The sequence below is a fragment of the Polyodon spathula genome, chromosome 11 (assembly GCF_017654505.1).
Source record: "Polyodon spathula isolate WHYD16114869_AA chromosome 11, ASM1765450v1, whole genome shotgun sequence".
Taxonomy (NCBI): domain Eukaryota; kingdom Metazoa; phylum Chordata; class Actinopteri; order Acipenseriformes; family Polyodontidae; genus Polyodon; species Polyodon spathula.
The window spans coordinates 16,083,104-16,104,563 of NC_054544.1; the positions used below are offsets into that span (position 1 = coordinate 16,083,104).

The window sequence follows — 21,460 nt, forward strand, 5'->3', positions numbered from 1 at the left end:
AACTTCAAAACTCTTTGCCGTATATGAATTTCCAAAAGAAAAAAAAAACAGTGATTACTGAAATTAGTTACACCAAAAGCCGTTTGTACAGTTACAATTTTTTTACTGAAACAGTAGCCACCTTCTTTTGTTTAAAAAGCATGTAGCATTATTTAAGACATTACAGTGATCTAAAAATCCATATATATTATTACAAATTATTCAAATAGTTCAGCTCACGAAGCATGTTCTTGGTTTGCCATGATAAACAAATTTAAATCGCACAATTCTTCAATACATCATACAGAATCTAATGAGATCCATATGTAAAAATCTGGAAACTGGTCTTTTAAAACAGATGTCCTGAAACAGCTGGTCTTTGATACAGGCATTACCTATAGTATTATTTCTACAAGAATGCACGTTATGGAAAGGTTTTCAAATAGTATACCTATTTTTTGGAGTAATCCTCCACTAATTCTTTCATAACATATGGTTCAACCTCCAAAAGAGCATAAAACACCTTGCTGGCTACAGATTTTGTAGTTGTGTACTCCAGGATTGTTCTCATTTGTTTTGCCTCAGGTTTCACAGATCTTATATTGGAAACCATTTCATTAGAGAAACCGTTCCCCAAAATTTGGTCAGTGAGTGGACCTATATTTTTGACTCTCTGAACTAAATTGGGTAGGCTGCTCTTCAGGAATGCCATCTTGTCTGCAACAGTACACAAACACACACGTAATACAGGGAGATAAGAAGGAAGAAGTAGGGTCAGTGAAGGAATTTTAAGAAAATTTCAGCCATTTAACGATACTCCAAAACATGCGTCTACTATCTACATATTAAACACTTACAAACTACTAGACATGAGCTAATTACTATTTAAAAATGTATTGTACATTTAAACAAAATAGAAAGAATTATGTAATCTGGCTTTCATATACATTTAAGCGTAATATTATGCAGTTAAATACAGACAGTTTGATAGAAACTGTTGTGTATTGTATTTGACCTACTGCAAAACACTCTAAGATGTCTTTATAAAAGTTTCTTATGATACATTCCCTATGTAATTTCACAGTTTGCCATATTTTGTCTATGCTTATATTATGCATTTACCATACTTTAGAATTCTTTACCACACCTGTCTGAGATTTGCCATATTTGTACAATACAACTCTACAACCCATTCCATGAAATCTACTTACCTGGCACTAAGGCATCAGCTTCTTCTATCGATATAACCTTTTCTTGTCCTGAAAAGCCATTTAATAATGTTAGATATATAGTGTGCATGTACAGTACAAAAATGTTAATACAACGCATAATTGTGATGTTATGTTTAGTAAAATGTATCTATTAAATATTTAATTGTAACATAAAAGTATTTGGAGCACTAAATCCATATTTTGAAATCAACACTAACATCCCACTAACTTCAGTTCCTCAGTTAAACATACACATTAATTATGCACACTGTTCTCTCCTGACTAATGCCATATTATGGTTGGAATACGCATCCCCAGCAAGGATTTGTCTTTCTTTAATTAATGCTAGTCCCTCTGTGTTGCTGTTTGGGATATGGACACAGCTTATTCAATGATGGTTGTCAAACCCAGTCCATTTGTCAATGGAGACATCGTATTTCAGTAGCAGTTGGTGAGTTAAATGTTTTATAAGATTAGCCGTTTCCAAAAGCAATGACGTTTTGCATGTCAAGTATTGAATTACCTGATGTTCTACTTGTGCCACCCCTTCTGGAGCTGGTAGTGGATTGGTCTATATTAATAGGCATGTAAATTCCATCCACTTTCCCAGACATTATAACTGGGGCAACTACATTACTTCCATCTGTAGCACGTACTTCAAATTGTGTTCCACTTTGTCCTTTGGATTTACCTTTATCAGCAGAAGCTGCTTAAAGAATTAAAAAGCGCCAGTGAGACTTCAAAGACATTTTTTGGTGGATGTGGATACATTTCATTCATTCTCATACATGTAAGTTTTGTAGCAAATTGACTTTATATTTATTCTGAATAAGGCATCATTGATTTACAAAATAACATCTTCAAACAGCCACATAAATGATAGGTAACTGATACTGGCACTTCTGCTATCAAATCGTTTCATGGGTAATTGTATTTGGATTTTAAAGTCTTAGATTCAATACTCACAGGATGGCATTGGCTTGTTGCTGGAGCAGACATGTGAACTCTTTATATTCACTGGCATGTTAAAGCCTGACACTGCAGAAGATTGAATAAAAGGGGCAATGGCAATGCTTCCTCCATCCGCTTGTACACAGTGATGAACATTTCCTGCAAAACCAAGAAGTACCAGTCAACGAGGTTTGAAAACATGTGAGCTTGAGGTGAGAAAACCTCAGTACTGTAAAGAACAAAAAACATAAATACATATATATTAACAGGTATTTTCTTAATCATCATTTTTTTTTTGGTTTGTTTTTGCATGTTCTTCCTCTCAACCAGAGTAATTGTTCCTGTGTCCTTAACTGGATAATACAGAAATACATCATTTCTCTCATTAGACCTACCCCATATAGTGTACTTATTCTATGCATGTTCAATTTTAAACAATTTGCTTTGCAGTTCTATGCTTCTTTATTATTTTTGCTTTTACGATTACACACCACTGTAAAATTTTAGAAGCTTATGATACCTTTGTTATATAGTGCATGCATATATATATATATATATATATATATATATATATATATATATATATATATATATATATATATATACAGTGCCTTGAAAAAGTCTTCACACCCTTGAACTTTTTCAACATTCTGCTGCCCAAAAAATAAAGTTAAAAATGCATTAAAGTAGGAGTTTGTTTCATTGATCTACACTTTCAACATGAAAGAGCAATTATAGAAATAGTCGAAAAGTAATTAAAAATAAAAAACCAAAAAGTCTTTATTGCATAAGTCTTCACACACTTTGTCATAGCAAACCCAAATTAGCTCAGGTACAACAAGTTGCCTTAATAAGGCACATAATAAGTTAAACAGAGCCCATCTGTGTCCAATCACAGTAGTTCAACTGATTCAAATACTCCTAGGTAAAGAATCAAGCTGTTTCTGTTGTACAAAGTGAATTTGAAGCAATAAAACAAGCCAAACAAGGAGCTGCCAAAAGAACTCTGGGATTAAGTTATTGAAAGGTACAGACTGGGGGAAGGCTAAAAGAAATTTTCAATGTCTTTGAATATTCCTTGGTGCACTGGCAGGTCCATCATTGTAAAGTGGAAACAGTTTGGCACCACCAAGACACTGCCTCGATCAGGCCATCCCTCCAAAGTCAGTAGCCATGGCTTAAGGAAACTGCTGAGGGAGGTCACTGTGAGGTGTAAGAATATTTTAAAAGAACTACAGAGGTCTCTGGCTGAGATTTGGGGAAATATTTACTGTTCAACAATTTCAAGAGTACTCCACAAACAAAGCCTGTATGGGAGGGTAGCAAGAAGGAACAGCCTGCTGGAAAAAAGCCATATGATGTGCTGCATAGCTTTTACAAAGAAACACTTAGGGGACACTGCACGCATGTGGGAGAAGGTTTTGTGGTCTCATGAGACCAAAGTAGAACTTTTTGGTCTCAATGCTAAGTGATACGTGTGGCGTAAACCAAACACGGCACATCACCCTGCTAACACCATCCCTACAGTAAAGCATGGTGGTGGCAGCATTATGTTTTGGGGATGCTTTGCAGCAGCAGGGACAAGGAGGCTTGTAAAAATCGAGGGAAAGAGGGATGGTACAAAGTATAGGCAGATTATGGAGGAAAACCTGTTCCAGTCTGCCAGAGACAGGGGACAATGATCCTAAGCACAAAGCAAAAGCAACAATGGAGTGGCTCAGCAAGAAGAAAGTGAATGTCCTCGAGTGGCCTAGTCAAAGCCCAGACCTGAATCCTATAGGAAATCCGTGGCAAGTTCTAAAAGTTATTTTAATAAACTAAGACGTTTATTTCAACCACCAGTTAATGCATTTAAACACCAACCGAGGGGCAACAGGGAGAGATTAAAAAAATGTGATCTAAGAGGTTTATCTTAAATTACAGTTAGTGTTTGAATTGCAGTGTACCTTTCCCACTTTCACCAAACAACGTTTTAAGCTGCGGATAGAGGTCCTGGACTTTTCTCAGAATATTGAGGAATTCCTGACATCTTTCTTCTTTTTCAACTATGAATTCAAGAAGGCAGTCGATTTTCTTTTCGTTTGCACTTTGTTTTTGTATTTCTTTGTCTGTCTTTACAGTTATCATAGCCTCCGCTTTGTGAATAATTGAATCTGGATCAACGGACAGCCACTTGCAAAGGTCTTCCCTTGATGACTTGAGGATTTCCATGGCCATACTAGACAATTGTTAAAAAAAAAAAATTTAAAACAAACAAACAAAAAAAAAAAAAAACATGTGGAGACATACATACAGTGATAACTCTTCACTGATTGCTGCTAATTAGAGGTCTGGTAATTAAACGTGTAGCTGAAAATACAAACTATTGTTTTCTAATGGTTAAGAACGCTGGCCGGGCAACACATTTAATTGATTTGATACGATGCTCTATATTGTATTTATCTGAACATAAGTTCAAATGTTACAAAACTACATTGAATGCTGCAATCTCCCAGTTGTACACAATATATGGTATGTAAATTAACTAGCGTTAGATATTGCATACACTCTACATTCTGAAAGTAAATGTAGTTTGTTTTCAAGAAGCATTACATATTTTGATTTTACAGGTGTTATTAAAGCCCCACAACTAGTTTTAAAATTATACACAGAGGCCTATATACTGTAGGCTACATAAAGTTGCAAGCGTATTACTGTACAATGGGATCTTCAGCAGGTTACCAACACTACTTTTAAAACCTCAGTCTTCTCAGTACATTTTTAAAACGGTACATTTAAAAATTATCTTCGTCTTGCTGGCGAAAAAGTAAAGCTTCTCTGAATTTGTGTAGCACTTACCTGCAGTTATGAAGTGTTTTCAAAGGTGAACGTTTTCTTTTTTGAATACAAGCAACAACGTTACTGTTTCATCAATAGCAAACTATGGTGAATCTACTTTCGTTTTCATCAAGCACTTCCTCTTTGCTCGGAGGTAAACGGTTGGCAACGTCTTATAGGCTGACAATATTAATAAAAGAGAGAGGCTAGATATAGCCAGTGGTAATGTCTAATAATAAGTAGTATGCACAGTTAAGTAACGGAGCGGCACAGAGCAATAATATCTCTTGTCACTCAGACATACGTTCTGAGATGCTTTGGAGGAGCGGGACTAAGCTTTCCTGTTCTCTTCAGTGAGCTGCTCTGAGCGGCTCACTTATGTGATGCACCCACAATATACATTGCATATATATATATATATATATATATATATATATATATATATATATATATATATATATATATATATATTTAATATTTAGGTTATCGTTTAGGTTTACAACATATTTGCAGTCAAGATGTGCTTTAGAAATACTTTTACTGTACATAAAGGTATTATGTTATTCGATAGAAAGAAAGCCTTTGTTTGTTGGTTGCAATAGGGGTTGATTACTGTCGAGTTTATCTAACTGATTTAATTCTCATTCAATTTGCATTTGCATTTAAATCCAATCTAGGACCTTTTTCAACCATATTCTTTTTTTTCTTTCTTTATTATTATTATTATTATAGAGGAATTTATTATTATTATTTATTATTATTATTATTATTATTATTATTATTATTATTATTATTATTGCTTCCTTAATTGAATGTGTAAACAAATAATAACCCGATTGGAACCAGGCTCTGGATGTTATTTAGGACATGGTTTGAATAAGGTTCTGGAATGGAATTGACTGAAAGAGACAGGGTGAGCACCGTCGATTTAAAATGCTTTTGAACATATGAATAGTATGAATTATTAACAAATAAGAAAGAAATCACACATCACCAGACAAACGTTTAATAATACAAAACACAAGCACAGTCCAGTATTATATATCAGAGCGGTGACAATTTGGATAATATTCAGATAATGTAATAAACGAAGCTACCCCACCCTGAGTACTTTTGACATCTACAAAGATCTTAACCTCTGTTTTTTTTTCCACGCTATCGACATGAGTAAGATAGAACAGAAAGCACCCTGTAAGATAAGAAGTACCTATACATATGTTTAAGATTACTTTTATGAACACAAAGGACAAAGGTGGTTGTATAAAGCTGAATCCCGCATAAACATCTGATCAGCAGATAGGACACTACTTCAGATGCTTAACAGGGAAATGAAAATACCCAGTACTGAATCTTCATATTATATTAAAACCGAATATTCATTTAAAGTGTGGGTTTATCAAACAGATGGATTTGTTGGAATGCATACAGTTTGATATTGATGAAACCGTTCTGGACTGCTGTTGGTTTCAAACATTTTCATGAGACTTGTTTAAATTCATCACAATATCCTCCTCAAGCCTTGTGATAGGTACATTATTGGATTTCACATTGTACCTCACTTACTGTACATTATGCAATTGATGCATTTCACATTTGTCAAAAGAGGTCACATATACATATAAGAATATACCAGCACATAAGAATACACTGTATTTATATTTTTAATATTTCACACATTACACAGTTTTCAACATTGCAAAGTGCCAAAAACACCTCCTTAGCAACAGATTCTGTTGTAGTAAATTCCAGCAGTTTTCTCATCTTATCCTGTGGTAAATCTTTACTAAGAACGCAGTCCAGGGCTTCTTTGTGAAAGGTTTGGTGAAGCCGATCTATTAACAGGCTGATGTTTTTCACCTTTTGAACAAGGTCTGCTCTGTTGGTCTTGAAAAACTGTAATTTATCTGTCAAAAGAGACAAACTATGTAAGCCATAATCATCAACATTATACACCATTTCTTTACATAAAAATACCTTTAAAAGTGTTTTGTTCTATTTCTTTTGCTTTTTATGATCGGATACTTGAATAAATCTAGACGTTGTTTTACTTTGTACCTCTAGTGATGGAATGTTTTAAACTAGTTCCACTTCATACACTACAGCAATCAAAAAGAGTAGTGTATCGTGACATATACTACAGCAGCGGAGCAATCTCATATGCATATTCAATATCAGTACCAAACTTTGAATGATAAAGAATAATCAATAAAGGGTCCGCAGTTATTAAAATAAAACACCCAACAGTTCATATCAGTTTCTTTAGATTATTTATGGCTGTAAAAAAAAAAAAAAAAGTTAACATTTTAAAATGATTATATATATATATATATAATATATATATATATATATATAATAATATTATATATATATTATTATATATATATATATGTTTTAAAACTTTCTTCTTTAGATCTGTCACTATTCGGTGTAACTGGATGGACCGATTGATTTATTGTTAAAAAGTCAAAGGAAGCCACCCGCTCCTCCTCTTTCGACAGCATTCAGCAAGAAAGTTGCTATGGAAATCCACGCTTTCAAAAGCACACACCAGGCTGATATTCCAGAAGCCGAGACTCGTTCTTCAAATCGAGTACAAACAACCAACCACAGCGACAGGGCTTCGCGGCAGCTTTGTCGAAATTCTCTTTTTATATTTATTTTCTGTGAACAATAGGACTAGTGCTAAAATATACACATGCCTATTTTCTTTATATATTTACCCGAAACCTCGCTTAATATAATTTTAGTGACTGACATGTCAGCACTGTACTAGCATCCAGAGCGTGTCTGCCGATGAAAATAAAAATATTATACCACTAGTACAACAAGACCATGTACGGAATTAAAATGAATGGGCCAAAGAATAGCGATTGTTTTGTAACAGTGTAATTGGTTTAAAAGCAAACAAGATTATCCATAAACTATTGTTTATAGAAAAGAAATATAAAAAGAGAATTTCGACAAAAGCTGCAGCGAAGCCCTGTCGCTGCTGATTGGTTGTTTCTACGCGCTTTGAAAAGGGAGTCTCGTCTTCCAGAATATCAGCATATATTCTGTGTGCTTTTGAAGACGTGGATTTCTATAGCAACTTTCTTGTTGAAGGCTAAAAAGAGGAGGGGCGGGTGGTTTTGCATTCTATGCATTAATAAGGTGAAGCTTAAAGGATACGGTACCTCGCACGATGGAATCTGCTTTCTTGATCTTTTCCGCATCTGACACTACTCTACAATAATTGCCAATTGGGGTATCCTGAGCCGCTAGATATAAAAAATAAAAAATATTAGGTCCATACACAAATACAAATTGCATAAGGATTATATATGTGCAGTACCAGCTAAAGTTGGGTACAGAATATTCTAAAGCAGTACATTTATATCCTGCATAGAAACTCCATTAACCAGAAACAAACAATTGTTACCTGTTCAGAGAAAGTCATGAACAGAGAGTCTAAATAACAAGGTGTGTGGTTCTCATTTATACGAAGTCGCACCCTTACAGGCTTCATTACTCAGGGTGTGACTAGTAGTGTACTTTGCTTAACTAGCATATTAATCAAAGTGAATATGAACAGATCTCCTGATTCAATATGTACTTGTAACATTCACTGAAACTACTATATCAGCATTAAAGGAACCAGTGTTTTATTTTACGTAAAATACTAAAGTGTATTTGAATGCATAATTTACACAGCTATGAGTGCATCTAGGTGAGACGATGACAAGAAAAAAAAAACATACCTGCAGAGAATGAGCTATCCGATTCTTCAGCATCTGTGAACAAGTCCTTCAGTCGAGGGTAGGTGTCATGAACCTCTCTTAGGATGTCTAGAAAGTCTTGGGAGGTCTGATCAGATTTTGTGCTCACCCGGTCAAGGAGCTCGATGACTCGCTCTTCAGGATCTGTAATGCTTTTCATCTTGATGTATTCTCTATCTGTAATGATGCCCCGGCTGTGAGCGAGCTGAACTACTGGACTCGGATCAGCAGAGAGCACCCCTGTGAGTTCCACTTTATGTTTTTTAATGATTTCCATCGTGGTTTTCTAAGACTGAAATTAAAAGGAACATGTGATCTGTAAGGGATATACACAATATATGTTGCATTATGAAATTGCTATCCAGTCCCCCATAGTTTGTGGGCTTGAAACACAGACTGAACCTCAATTCGCTTGTCTGTAGCCACATTCTTTTTTTTTCCCATTTGTTCTGAAGACTTGTGCAATTTTGCTCATTTCTTTCCTAGTTTGCATTCAGTTTTAAATGTGAATGTGAATGCCACCTTTAAAAAAATAAAAATCAGTCTTCAGCACGATGTTTATCATTATAAGTGATATATACAGTTTTGTCATATTTAAAAAAAAAAGAACATTATGTAAGCAATATTACAGTTTATTACTCACGAGAGCGCTACATTTTCTATTATTATTTTTCACACCACAAGCTAAAACAAACGTTTGAGGAAAACACTGATTAAAAACTATGTATTTTCAGTTGAAAATATATTATTTACAGGGTTCATCTTTAAGACTACTCAAATGCGGACCTGTAGTGAGTGTTTGATTAATAGATCTCTCTTCTCGAGTCAAATGCAGTCTCTGTTGTCAGTTTTACCATCAACTTCTGCAAACAGACTGGAAGCAATTGCATAAGCTCAGCACGCTAGTGTGTTTTTCTACTTCTTTGTGTGAGACTGGACATACTTCTTGTTTCTTTCTCATACAGAGATTGCTTTTTTTGCCCATAACCGTCTTATCTGGATACCGGCAATGTAACACGTTTAAGTCTGTACACAGGTCATGCTTTCATCTGTAAAACAAGACTGCTTTGACATGTTAACGCTGGTACTGTAAATAATATAATTCAGGTCAGAACATTCTTTAGCTACTTATATATTTGACGCCTTGTTGTAGCCTACTGTTATAGGCTACAATGTGTTAATCTAAACAAAGGGAAAGTGCATACAAAAAAAATTACCTTTCATTGAGAACCGTATGTACATTATATATACACACATACACACACACACACACACACACACACACACACACTTAACCTTACCTTTTCCTACTAGACAGGTAGGTTACTTGTGGTAGTTTCTGTTTCGATTATGTTGTATGAATGGGCGGGACTATAGAGCAGTGAATTTAACCCACCTACTATAAACGTTCCTCTTACGGGAATTAGATGAAAACTTTCAGGAAATATGTTTTGTTGTGTATGTTGAATTTTAAAACATTGAAACAAAAGGCACTCTGAAAAAAAAAAAGCTGTACTGTATTCAGCTGTACTGAATATGACAGACAATGCAACCATGAAACCTTGAAACATTTAGTTAAATATGAACACATCCCTTAGAAAGGGGTCTGTTTTGCTTTATTAAATCTACACGTATTTGTAATTATTTAACAATTCAATTCACATCATCTCACCTTTTTATTATATACATATTAAGAAAGGATGCAATTTTCCAGAAATGTTACTTCTTTTTTTAACAGATTCCTAGAAGCGCTATCCCAAATATCAGTTTCTGTATGATAAGTTCAGTACCTCTAACGGAAGAGTTTCATTTCACTTCATTGTACAACACATTTAAACAAATGGAAGTAATGAACATTCGTGGTATTGATTTTGCAGATAGTATAGTAGTACAGAAGTTCCTCTGCTATTTATACTGCAACTTCCACAGAAGCTGACTATTGACACATATAATGCAAAGGTGTGTGTTTTCACCTGTATATTCATATTGTAACTTAGGGAACCAGTATTAGAAAAGATACCTTGCTTAATCCATTTTTTTTTAAACAGGATGCTGGAACAAATCACTGCTTGAAGCATCAAACTGTTAATGTTTAACATTTTTATTTTTACAATTCCATGAAAAAGAAATTATACAAATAGAACAACTTTACTAACAAGATTTACTCTCAAAAGTAAAACAGGAATGCCTGAAGTAAGTGTAAAAGGAATTAAATAAACTACATTATATAAAAAGCCCCATTTAAAGAAACCATATGATGCTAGGAATCAAACGACACAACCGTGTCTAATTAACAAAGACACGAGAAAGAAGTGTTATACCCTATCACACTACCTCCAGAATGCACGATCAGCACATACTGAAAACGCGGCTATGAATAAAGTGAATTGGAATTTTGTGGATAGGGTTTTATGGAAGAAGCCTCTTGTCTCTTGACTCAAATACATGTTTCTTCCTTTTGTAGATTTACTTGCACATAGCAGCCAAGTACAATCAGTATGGAGGGAAGATTAGTTTTTTAGTCAGGGTATATCTTGGCTCTGGCATCTGCTTGGCTCCCATTATATTTTTTTCACTCACTTCTCTGTTCACTGTGGTCAGGATGCTCAAAATGTCATCATTCCTGCAAAAATCATGTTATTGTAAGAATGGATTATATTGTATTGACATATGCTGTCATTTCTCACAATTCTTCAATACATCATACAGAATCTAATGAGATCCATATGTAAAAATCTGGAAACTGGTCTTTTAAAACAGATGTCCTGAAACATCTGGTCTTTGATAGTATATTTCTACAAGAATGCACGTTATGGAAAGGTTTTCAAATAGTATACCTATTTTTTGGAGTAATCCTCCACTAATTCTTTCATAACATATGGTTCAACCTCCAAAAGAGCATAAAACACCTTGCTGGCTACAGATTTTGTAGTTGTGTACTCCAGGATTGTTCTCATTTGTTTTGCCTCGGGTTTCACAGATCTTATATTGGAAACCATTTCATTAGAGAAACCGTTCCCCAAAATTTGGTCAGTGAGTGGACCTATATTTTTGACTCTCTGAACTAAATTGGGTAGGCTGCTCTTCAGGAATGCCATCTTGTCTGCAACAGTACACAAACACACACGTAATACAGGGAGATAAGAAGGAAGAAGTAGGGTCAGTGAAGGAATTTTAAGAAAATTTCAGCCATTTAACGATACTCCAAAACATGCGTCTACTATCTACATATTAAACACTTACAAACTACTAGACATGAGCTAATTACTATTTAAAAATGTATTGTACATTTAAACAAAATAGAAAGAATTATGTAATCTGGCTTTCATATACATTTAAGCGTAATATTATGCAGTTAAATGCAGACAGTTTGATAGAAACTGTTGTGTATTGTATTTGACCTACTGCAAAACACTCTAAGATGTCTTTATAAAAGTTTCTTATGATACATTCCCTATGTAATTTCACAGTTTGCCATATTTTGTCTATGCTTATATTATGCATTTACCATACTTTAGAATTCTTTACCACACCTGTCTGAGATTTGCCATATTTGTACAATACAACTCTACAACCCATTCCATGAAATCTACTTACCTGGCACTAAGGCATCAGCTTCTTCTATCGATATAACCTTCTCTTGTCCTGAAAAGCCATTTAATAATGTTAGATATATAGTGTGCATGTACAGTACAAAAATGTTAATACAACGCATAATTGTGATGTTATGTTTAGTAAAATGTATCTATTAAATATTTAATTGTAACATAAAAGTATTTGGAGCACTAAATCCATATTTTGAAATCAACAGTAACATCCCACTAACTTCAGTTCCTCAGTTAAACATACACATTAATTATGCACACTGTTCTCTCCTGACTAATGCCATATTATGGTTGGAATACGCATCCCCAGCAAGGATTTGTCTTTCTTTAATTAATGCTAGTCCCTCTGTGTTGCTGTTTGGGATATGGACACAGCTTATTCAATGATGGTTGTCAAACCCAGTCCATTTGTCAATGGAGACATCGTATTTCAGTAGCAGTTGGTGAGTTAAATGTTTTATAAGATTAGCCGTTTCCAAAAGCAATGACGTTTTGCATGTCAAGTATTGAATTACCTGATGTTCTACTTGTGCCACCCCTTCTGGAGCTGGTAGTGGATTGGTCTATATTAATAGGCATGTAAATTCCATCCACTTTCCCAGACATTATAACTGGGGCAACTACATTACTTCCATCTGTAGCACGTACTTCAAAATTGTGTTCCACTTTGTCCTTTGGATTTACCTTTATCAGCAGAAGCTGCTTAAAGAATTAAAAAGCGCCAGTGAGACTTCAAAGACATTTTTTGGTGGATGTGGATACATTTCATTCATTCTCATACATGTAAGTTTTGTAGCAAATTGACTTTATATTTATTCTGAATAAGGCATCATTGATTTACAAAATAACATCTTCAAACAGCCACATAAATGATAGGTAACTGATACTGGCACTTCTGCTATCAAATCGTTTCATGGATAATTGTATTTGGATTTTAAAGTCTTAGATTCAATACTCACAGGATGGCATTGGCTTGTTGCTGGAGCAGACATGTGAACTCTTTATATTCACTGGCATGTTAAAGCCTGACACTGCAGAAGATTGAATAAAAGGGGCAATGGCAATGCTTCCTCCATCCGCTTGTACACAGTGATGAACATTTCCTGCAAAACCAAGAAGTACCAGTCAACGAGGTTTGAAAACATGTGAGCTTGAGGTGAGAAAACCTCAGTACTGTAAAGAACAAAAAACATAAATACATATATATTAACAGGTATTTTCTTAATCATCATTTTTTTTTTGGTTTGTTTTTGCATGTTCTTCCTCTCAACCAGAGTAATTGTTCCTGTGTCCTTAACTGGATAATACAGAAATACATCATTTCTCTCATTAGACCTACCCCATATAGTGTACTTATTCTATGCATGTTCAATTTTAAACAATTTGCTTTGCAGTTCTATGCTTCTTTATTATTTTTGCTTTTACGATTACACACCACTGTAAAATTTTAGAAGCTTATGATACCTTTGTATATATATGCATGCATATATATATATATATATATATATATATATATATATATATATATATATATATATATATATATATATATATATATACATACAGTGCCTTGAAAAAGTCTTCACACCCTTGAACTTTTTCAACATTCTGCTGCCCAAAAAATAAAGTTAAAAATGCATTAAAGTAGGAGTTTGTTTCATTGATCTACACTTTCAACATGAAAGAGCAATTATAGAAATAGTCGAAAAGTAATTAAAAATAAAAAACCAAAAAGTCTTTATTGCATAAGTCTTCACACACTTTGTCATAGCAAACCCAAATTAGCTCAGGTACAACAAGTTGCCTTAATAAGGCACATAATAAGTTAAACAGAGCCCATCTGTGTCCAATCACAGTAGTTCAACTGATTCAAATACTCCTAGGTAAAGAATCAAGCTGTTTCTGTTGTACGAAGTGAATTTGAAGCAATAAAACAAGCCAAACAAGGAGCTGCCAAAAGAACTCTGGGATAAAGTTATTGAAAGGTACAGATTGGGGGAAGGCTATAAGAAACTTTCAATGTCTTTGAATATCCCTTGGGGCACTGTCAGGTCCATCATTGTAAAGTGGAAACAGTTTGGCACCACCAAGACACTGCCTCGATCAGGCCATCCCTCCAAAGTCAGTAGCCATGGCTTAAGGAAACTGCTGAGGGAGGTCACTGTGAGGTGTAAGAATATTTTAAAAGAACTACAGAGGTCTCTGGCTGAGATTGGGGAAAATATTTACTGTTCAACAATTTCAAGAGTACTCCACAAACAAAGCATGTATGGGAGGGTAGCAAGAAGGAACAGCCTGCTGGAAAAAAGCCATATGATGTGCTGCATAGCTTTTACAAAGAAACACTTAGGGGACACTGCACGCATGTGGGAGAAGGTTTTGTGGTCTCATGAGACCAAAGTAGAACTTTTTGGTCTCAATGCTAAGTGATACGTGTGGCGTAAACCAAACACGGCACATCACCCTGCTAACACCATCCCTACAGTAAAGCATGGTGGTGGCAGCATTATGTTTTGGGGATGCTTTGCAGCAGCAGGGACAAGGAGGCTTGTAAAAATCGAGGGAAAGAGGGATGGTACAAAGTATAGGCAGATTATGGAGGAAAACCTGTTCCAGTCTGCCAGAGACAGGGGACAATGATCCTAAGCACAAAGCAAAAGCAACAATGGAGTGGCTCAGGAAGAAGAAAGTGAATGTCCTCGAGTGGCCTAGTCAAAGCCCAGACCTGAATCCTATAGGAAATCCGTGGCAAGTTCTAAAAGTTATTTTAATAAACTAAGACGTTTATTTCAACCACCAGTTAATGCATTTAAACACCAACTGAGGGGCAACAGGGAGAGATTAAAAAATGTGATCTAAGAGGTTTATCTTAAATTACAGTTAGCGTTTGAATTGCAGTGTACCTTTCCCACTTTCACCAAACAACGTTTTAAGCTGCGGATAGAGGTCCTGGACTCTTCTCAGAATATTGAGGAATTCCTGACATCTTTCTTCTTTTTCAACTATGAATTCAAGAAGGCAGTCGATTTTCTTTTCGTTTGCACTTTGTTTTTGTATTTCTTTGTCTGTCTTTACAGTTATCATAGCCTCCGCTTTGTGAATAATTGAATCTGGATCAACGGACAGCCACTTGCAAAGGTCTTCCCTTGATGACTTGAGGATTTCCATGGCCATACTAGACAATTGTTAAAAAAAAAAAATTAAAAAAAAACAACAAAAAAAAAAAAAAAAAAAAACATGTGGAGACATACATACAGTGATAACTCTTCACTGATTGCTGCTAATTAGAGGTCTGGTAATTAAACGTGTAGCTGAAAATACAAACTATTGTTTTCTAATGGTTAAGAACGCTGGCCGGGCAACACATTTAATTGATTTGATACGATGCTCTATATTGTATTTATCTGAACATAAGTTCAAATGTTACAAAACTACATTGAATGCTGCAATCTCCCAGTTGTACACAATATATGGTATGTAAATTAACTAGCGTTAGATATTGCATACACTCTACATTCTGAAAGTAAATGTAGTTTGTTTTCAAGAAGCATTACATTTTTTGATTTTACAGGTGTTATTAAAGCCCCACAACTAGTTTTAAAATTATACACAGAGGCCTATATACTGTAGGCTACATAAAGTTGCAAGCGTATTACTGTACAATGGGGTCTTCAGCAGGTTACCAACACTACTTTTAAAACCTCAGTCTTCTCAGTACATTTTTAAAACGGTACATTTAAAAATTATCTTCGTCTTGCTGGCGAAAAAGTAAAGCTTCTCTGAATTTGTGTAGCACTTACCTGCAGTTATGAAGTGTTTTCAAAGGTGAACGTTTTCTTTTTTGAATACAAGCAACAACGTTACTGTCTCATCAATAGCAAACTATGGTGAATCTACTTTCGTTTTCATCAAGCACTTCCTCTTTGCTCGGAGGTAAACGGTTGGCAACGTCTTATAGGCTGACAATATTAATAAAAGAGAGAGGCTAGATATAGCCAGTGTTAATGTCTAATAATAAGTAGTATGCACAGTTAAGTAACGGAGCGGCACAGAGCAATAATATCTCTTGTCACTCAGACATACGTTCTGAGATGCTTTGGGACTTTCAAAGCTTTCCTGTTCTCTTCAGTGAGCTGCTCTGAGGCGCTCACTTATGTGACGCACACCACAATATACATGACCAACGTCAGAGCGGAAAATATATATATATATATATATATATATATATATATATATATATATATATATATATATATATATAACACAAATCTATTTAATATTTAGGTTATCGTTTAGGTTTACAACATATTTGCAGTCAAGATGTGCTTTAGAAATACTTTTACTGTACATAAAGGTATTATGTTATTCGATAGAAAGAAAGCCTTTGTTTGTTGATTGCAATAGGGGTTGATTACTGTCGAGTTTATCTAACTGATTTAATTCTCATTCAATTTGCATTTGCATTTAAATCCAATCTAGGACCTTTTTCAACCATATTCTTTTTTTTCTTTCTTTATTATTATTATTATTATTATTATATATTATTATTATTATTATTATTATTATTGCTTCCTTAATTGAATGTGTAAACAAATAATAACCCGATTGGAACCAGGCTCTGGATGTTATTTAGGACATGGTTTGAATAAGGTTCTGGAATGGAATTGATTGAAAGAGACACGGTGAGCACCGTCGATTTAAAATGCTTTTGAACATATGAATAGTATGAATTATTAACAAATAAGAAAGAAATCACACATCACCAGACAAACGTTTAATAATACAAAACACAAGCACAGTCCAGTATTATATATCAGAGCGGTGACAATTTGAATAATATTCAGATAATGTAATAAACGAAGCTACCCCACCCTGAGTACTTTTGAAAGTACAAAGATCTTAACCTCTGTTTTTTTTTTCCACGCTATCGACATGAGTGAGATAGAACAGAAAGCACCCTGTAAGATAAGAAGTACCTATACATATGTTTAAGATTACTTTTATGAACACAAAGGACAAAGGTGGTTGTATAAAGCTGAATCCCACATAAACATCTGATCAACAGATAGGACACTACTTCAGATGCTTAACAGGGAAATGAAAATACCCAGTACTGAATCTTCATATTATATTAAAACCGAATATTCAGTTAAAGTGTGGGTTTATCAAACAGATGGATTTGTTTGAATGCATACAGTTTGATATTGATGAAACCGTTCTGGACTGCTGTTGGTTTCAAACATTTTCATGAGACTTGTTTAAATTCATCACAATATCCTCCTCAAGCCTTGTGATAGGTACATTATTGGATTTCACACTGTACCTCACTTACTGTACATTATGCAATTGATGCATTTCACATTTGTCAAAAGAGGTCACATATACATATAAGAATATACCAGCACATAAGAATACACTGTATTTATATTTTTAATATTTCACACATTACACAGTTTTCAACATTGCAAAGTGCCAAAAACACCTCCTTAGCAACAGATTCTGTTGTAGTAAATTCCAGCAGTTTTCTCATCTTATCCTGTGGTAAATCTTTACTAAGAACGCAGTCCAGGGCTTCTTTGTGAAAGGTTTGGTGAAGCCGATCTATTAACAGGCTGATGTTTTTCACCTTTTGAACAAGGTCTGCTCTGTTGGTCTTGAAAAACTGTAATTTATCTGTCAAAAGAGACAAACTATGTAAGCCATAATCATCAACATTATACACCATTTATTTACATAAAAATACCTTTAAAAGTGTTTTGTTCTATTTCTTTTGCTTTTTATGATCGGATACTTGAATAAATCTAGACGTTGTTTTACTTTGTACCTCTAGTGATGGAATGTTTTAAACTAGTTCCACTTCATACACTACAGCAATCAAAAAGAGTAGTGTATCGTGACATATACTACAGCAGTGGAGCAATCTCATATGCATATTCAATATCAGTACCAAACTTTGAATGATAAAGAATAATCAATAAAGGGTCCGCAGTTATTAAAATAAAACACCCAACAGTTCATATCAGTTTCTTTAGATTATTTATGGCTGTAAAAAAAAAAAAAAAAGTTAACATTTTAATGATTATATATATATATATATATATATATTATATATATATATATATATATATATATATATATATATTATATATATATATACAAAATGTTGAATCTTTAGATCTGTCACTATTCGGTGTAACTGGATGGACCGATTGATTTATTGTTAAAAAGTCAAAGGAAGCCACCCGCTCCTCCTCTTTCGACAGCATTCAGCAAGAAAGTTGCTATGGAAATCCACGCTTTCAAAAGCACACACCAGGCTGATATTCCAGAAGCCGAGACTCGTTCTTCAAATCGAGTACAAACAACCAACCACAGCGACAGGGCTTCGCGGCAGCTTTTGTCAAAATTCTCTTTTTATATTTATTTTCTGTGAACAATAGGACTAGTGCTAAAATATACACATGCCTATTTTCTTTATATATTTACCCGAAACCTCGCTTAATATAATTTTAGTGACTGACATGTCAGCACTGTACTAGCATCCAGAGCGTGTCTGCCGATGAAAATAAAAATATTATACCACTAGTACAACAAGACCATGTACGGAATTAGAACGAATGGGCCAAAGAATAGCGATTGTTTTGTAACAGTGTAATTGGTTTAAAAGCAAACAGGATTATCCATAAACTATTGTTTATAGAAAAGAAATATAAAAAGAGAATTTCGACAAAAACTGCCGCGAAGCCCTGTCGCTGTGATTGGTTGTTTCTACGCGCTTTGAAGGAGTCTCGTCTTCCAGAATATCAGCATATATTCTGTGTGCTTTTGAACACGTGGATTTCTATAGCAACTTTCTTGTTGAAGGCTAAAAAGAGGAGGGGCGGGTGGTTTTGCATTCTATGCATTAATAAGGTGAAGCTTAAAGGATACGGTACCTCGCACGATGGAATCTGCTTTCTTGATCTTTTCCGCATCTGACACTACTCTACAATAATTGCCAATTGGGGTATCCTGAGCCGCTAGATATAAAAAATAAAAAATATTAGGTCCATACACAAATACAAATTGCATAAGGATTATATATGTGCAGTACCAGCTAAAGTTGGGTACAGAATATTCTAAAGCAGTACATTTATATCCTGCATAGAAACTCCATTAACCAGAAACAAACAATTGTTACCTGTTCAGAGAAAGTCATGAACAGAGAGTCTAAATAACAAGGTGTGTGGTTCTCATTTATACGAAGTCGCACCCTTACAGGCTTCATTACTCAGGGTGTGACTAGTAGTGTACTTTGCTTAACTAGCATATTAATCAAAGTGAATATGAACAGATCTCCTGATTCAATATGTACTTGTAACATTCACTGAAACTACTATATCAGCATTAAAGGAACCAGTGTTTTATTTTACGTAAAATACTAAAGTGTATTTGAATGCATAATTTACACAGCTATGAGTGCATCTAGGTGAGACGATGACAAGAAAAAAAAAACATACCTGCAGAGAATGAGCTATCCGATTCTTCAGCATCTGTGAACAAGTCCTTCAGTCGAGGGTAGGTGTCATGAACCTCTCTTAGGATGTCTAGAAAGTCTTGGGAGGTCTGATCAGATTTTGTGCTCACCCGGTCAAGGAGCTCGATGACTCGCTCTTCAGGATCTGTAATGCTTTTCATCTTGATGTATTCTCTATCTGTAATGATGCCCCGGCTGTGAGCGAGCTGAACCACTGGACTCGGATCAGCAGAGAGCACCCCTGTGAGTTCCACTTTATGTTTTTTAATGATTTCCATCGTGGTTTTCTAAGACTGAAATTAAAAGGAACATGTGATCTGTAAGGGATACACACAATATATGTTGCATTATGAAATTGCTATCCAGTCCCCCATAGTTTGTGGGCTTGAAACACAGACTGAACCTCAATTCGCTTGTCTGTAGCCACATTCTTTTTTTTCCCCATTTGTTCTGAAGACTTGTGCAATTTTGCTAATTTCTTTCCTAGTTTGCATTCAGTTTTAAATGTGAATGTGAATGCCACCTTTAAAAAAATAAAAATCAGTCTTCAGCACGATGTTTATCATTATAAGTGATATATACAGTTTTGTCATATTTAAAAAAAAAAAGAACATTATGTAAGCAATATTACAGTTTATTACTCACGAGAGCGCTACATTTTCTATTATTATTTTTCACACCACAAGCTAAAACAAACGTTTGAGGAAAACACTGATTAAAAACTATGTATTTACAGTTGAAAATATATTATTTACAGGGTTCATCTTTAAGACTACTCAAATGCGGACCTGTACTGAGTGTTTGATTAATAGATCTCTCATCTCGAGTCAAATGCAGTCTCTGTTGTCAGTTTTACCATCAACTTCTGCAAACAGACTGGAAGCAATTGCATAAGCTCAGCACGCTAGTGTGTTTTTCTACTTCTTTGTGTGAGACTGGACATACTTCCTGTTTCTTTCTCATACAGAGATTGCTTTTTTTGCCCATAACCGTCTTATCTGGATACCGGCAATGTAACGCGTTTAAGTCTGTACACAGGTCATGCTTTCATCTGTAAAACAAGACTGCTTTGACATGTTAACGCTGGTACTGTAAATAATATAATTCAGGTCAGAACATTCTTTAGCTACTTATATATTTGACGCCTTGTTGTAGCCTACTGTTATAGGCTACAATGTGTTAATCTAAACAAAGGGAAAGTGCATACAAAAAAAATTACCTTTCACTGAGAACCGTATGTACATTATATATATACACACACACACACACACACACACACACACACACACACACACACACACTTAACCTTACCTTTTCCTACTAGACAGGTAGGTTACTTGTGGTAGTTTCTGTTTCGATTATGTTGTATGAATGGGCGGGACTATAGAGCAGTGTATTTAACCCACCTACTATAAACGTTCCTCTTACGGGAATTAGATGAAAACTTTCAGGAAATATGTTTTGTTGTGTATGTTGAATTTTAAAACATTGAAACAAAAGGCACTCTGAAAAAAAAAAAAAGCTGTACTGTATTCAGCTGTACTGAATATGACAGACAATGCAACCATGAAACCTTGAAACATTTAGTTAAATATGAACACATCCCTTAGAAAGGGGTCTGTTTTG

The 21,460-nt window shown here is 34.7% G+C and overlaps 3 protein-coding genes across 4 annotated transcripts; all 3 read right to left on the reverse strand.

Annotated features, from left to right (window-relative positions):
- Positions 1-416: 416 nt before the first annotated feature.
- Positions 417-5,322, reverse strand: LOC121323540. 2 transcript variants are annotated; one of them, XM_041264652.1, is made up of 6 exons: positions 4,980-5,322; positions 4,088-4,359; positions 2,157-2,300; positions 1,714-1,899; positions 1,191-1,238; positions 417-696 (listed from the first exon to the last, which is right to left on the reverse strand). In XM_041264652.1, the coding sequence occupies exons 2-6, from the start codon at positions 4,356-4,358 to the stop codon at positions 431-433; spliced, it is 915 nt and encodes a 304-aa protein (XP_041120586.1). In that variant the 5' UTR covers position 4,359; positions 4,980-5,322; the 3' UTR covers positions 417-430. The 2 variants fall into 2 exon arrangements, with proteins under 2 accessions (XP_041120586.1, XP_041120587.1); XM_041264653.1 differs by having other exon boundaries at positions 1,714-1,896; positions 4,980-5,320.
- Positions 5,323-5,948: 626 nt separating this feature from the next.
- LOC121323541 lies at positions 5,949-10,090 on the reverse strand. Its single transcript, XM_041264655.1, has 4 exons — positions 10,015-10,090; positions 8,696-9,005; positions 8,132-8,215; positions 5,949-6,862 (listed from the first exon to the last, which is right to left on the reverse strand). The coding sequence occupies exons 2-4, from the start codon at positions 8,988-8,990 to the stop codon at positions 6,612-6,614; spliced, it is 630 nt and encodes a 209-aa protein (XP_041120589.1). The 5' UTR covers positions 8,991-9,005; positions 10,015-10,090; the 3' UTR covers positions 5,949-6,611.
- A 6,987-nt stretch (positions 10,091-17,077) lies between these two features.
- LOC121323419 lies at positions 17,078-21,221 on the reverse strand. The gene is made up of 4 exons (XM_041264481.1): positions 21,146-21,221; positions 19,818-20,127; positions 19,254-19,337; positions 17,078-17,991 (listed from the first exon to the last, which is right to left on the reverse strand). Exons 2-4 carry the CDS (start codon positions 20,110-20,112, stop codon positions 17,741-17,743), a joined length of 630 nt encoding a protein of 209 aa, XP_041120415.1. The 5' UTR covers positions 20,113-20,127; positions 21,146-21,221; the 3' UTR covers positions 17,078-17,740.
- Between the last annotated feature and the right edge of the window lie 239 nt (positions 21,222-21,460).

Excerpts from the sequence above, each read along its gene's own strand:
- LOC121323540 (XM_041264652.1), bottom strand. The coding sequence starts at position 4,358 with ATGGCCATGGAAATCCTCAAGTCATCAAGGGAAGACCTTTGCAAGTGG. Across the intron at positions 1,900-2,156 it reads CAACAAGCCAATGCCATCCT|CAGCTTCTGCTGATAAAGGT; the intron begins GTGAGTATTGAA and ends TAATTCTTTAAG. Across the intron at positions 1,239-1,713 it reads TGGCACAAGTAGAACATCAG|GACAAGAAAAGGTTATATCG; the intron begins GTAATTCAATAC and ends ATGGCTTTTCAG.
- LOC121323541 (XM_041264655.1), bottom strand. The coding sequence starts at position 8,990 with ATGGAAATCATTAAAAAACATAAAGTGGAACTCACAGGGGTGCTCTCT. Across the intron at positions 8,216-8,695 it reads GGATAGCTCATTCTCTGCAG|CGGCTCAGGATACCCCAATT; the intron begins GTATGTTTTTTT and ends TTTTATATCTAG. Across the intron at positions 6,863-8,131 it reads AGCAGATTCCATCGTGCGAG|ATAAATTACAGTTTTTCAAG; the intron begins GTACCGTATCCT and ends CTCTTTTGACAG.
- LOC121323419 (XM_041264481.1), bottom strand. The coding sequence starts at position 20,112 with ATGGAAATCATTAAAAAACATAAAGTGGAACTCACAGGGGTGCTCTCT. Across the intron at positions 19,338-19,817 it reads GGATAGCTCATTCTCTGCAG|CGGCTCAGGATACCCCAATT; the intron begins GTATGTTTTTTT and ends TTTTATATCTAG. Across the intron at positions 17,992-19,253 it reads AGCAGATTCCATCGTGCGAG|ATAAATTACAGTTTTTCAAG; the intron begins GTACCGTATCCT and ends CTCTTTTGACAG.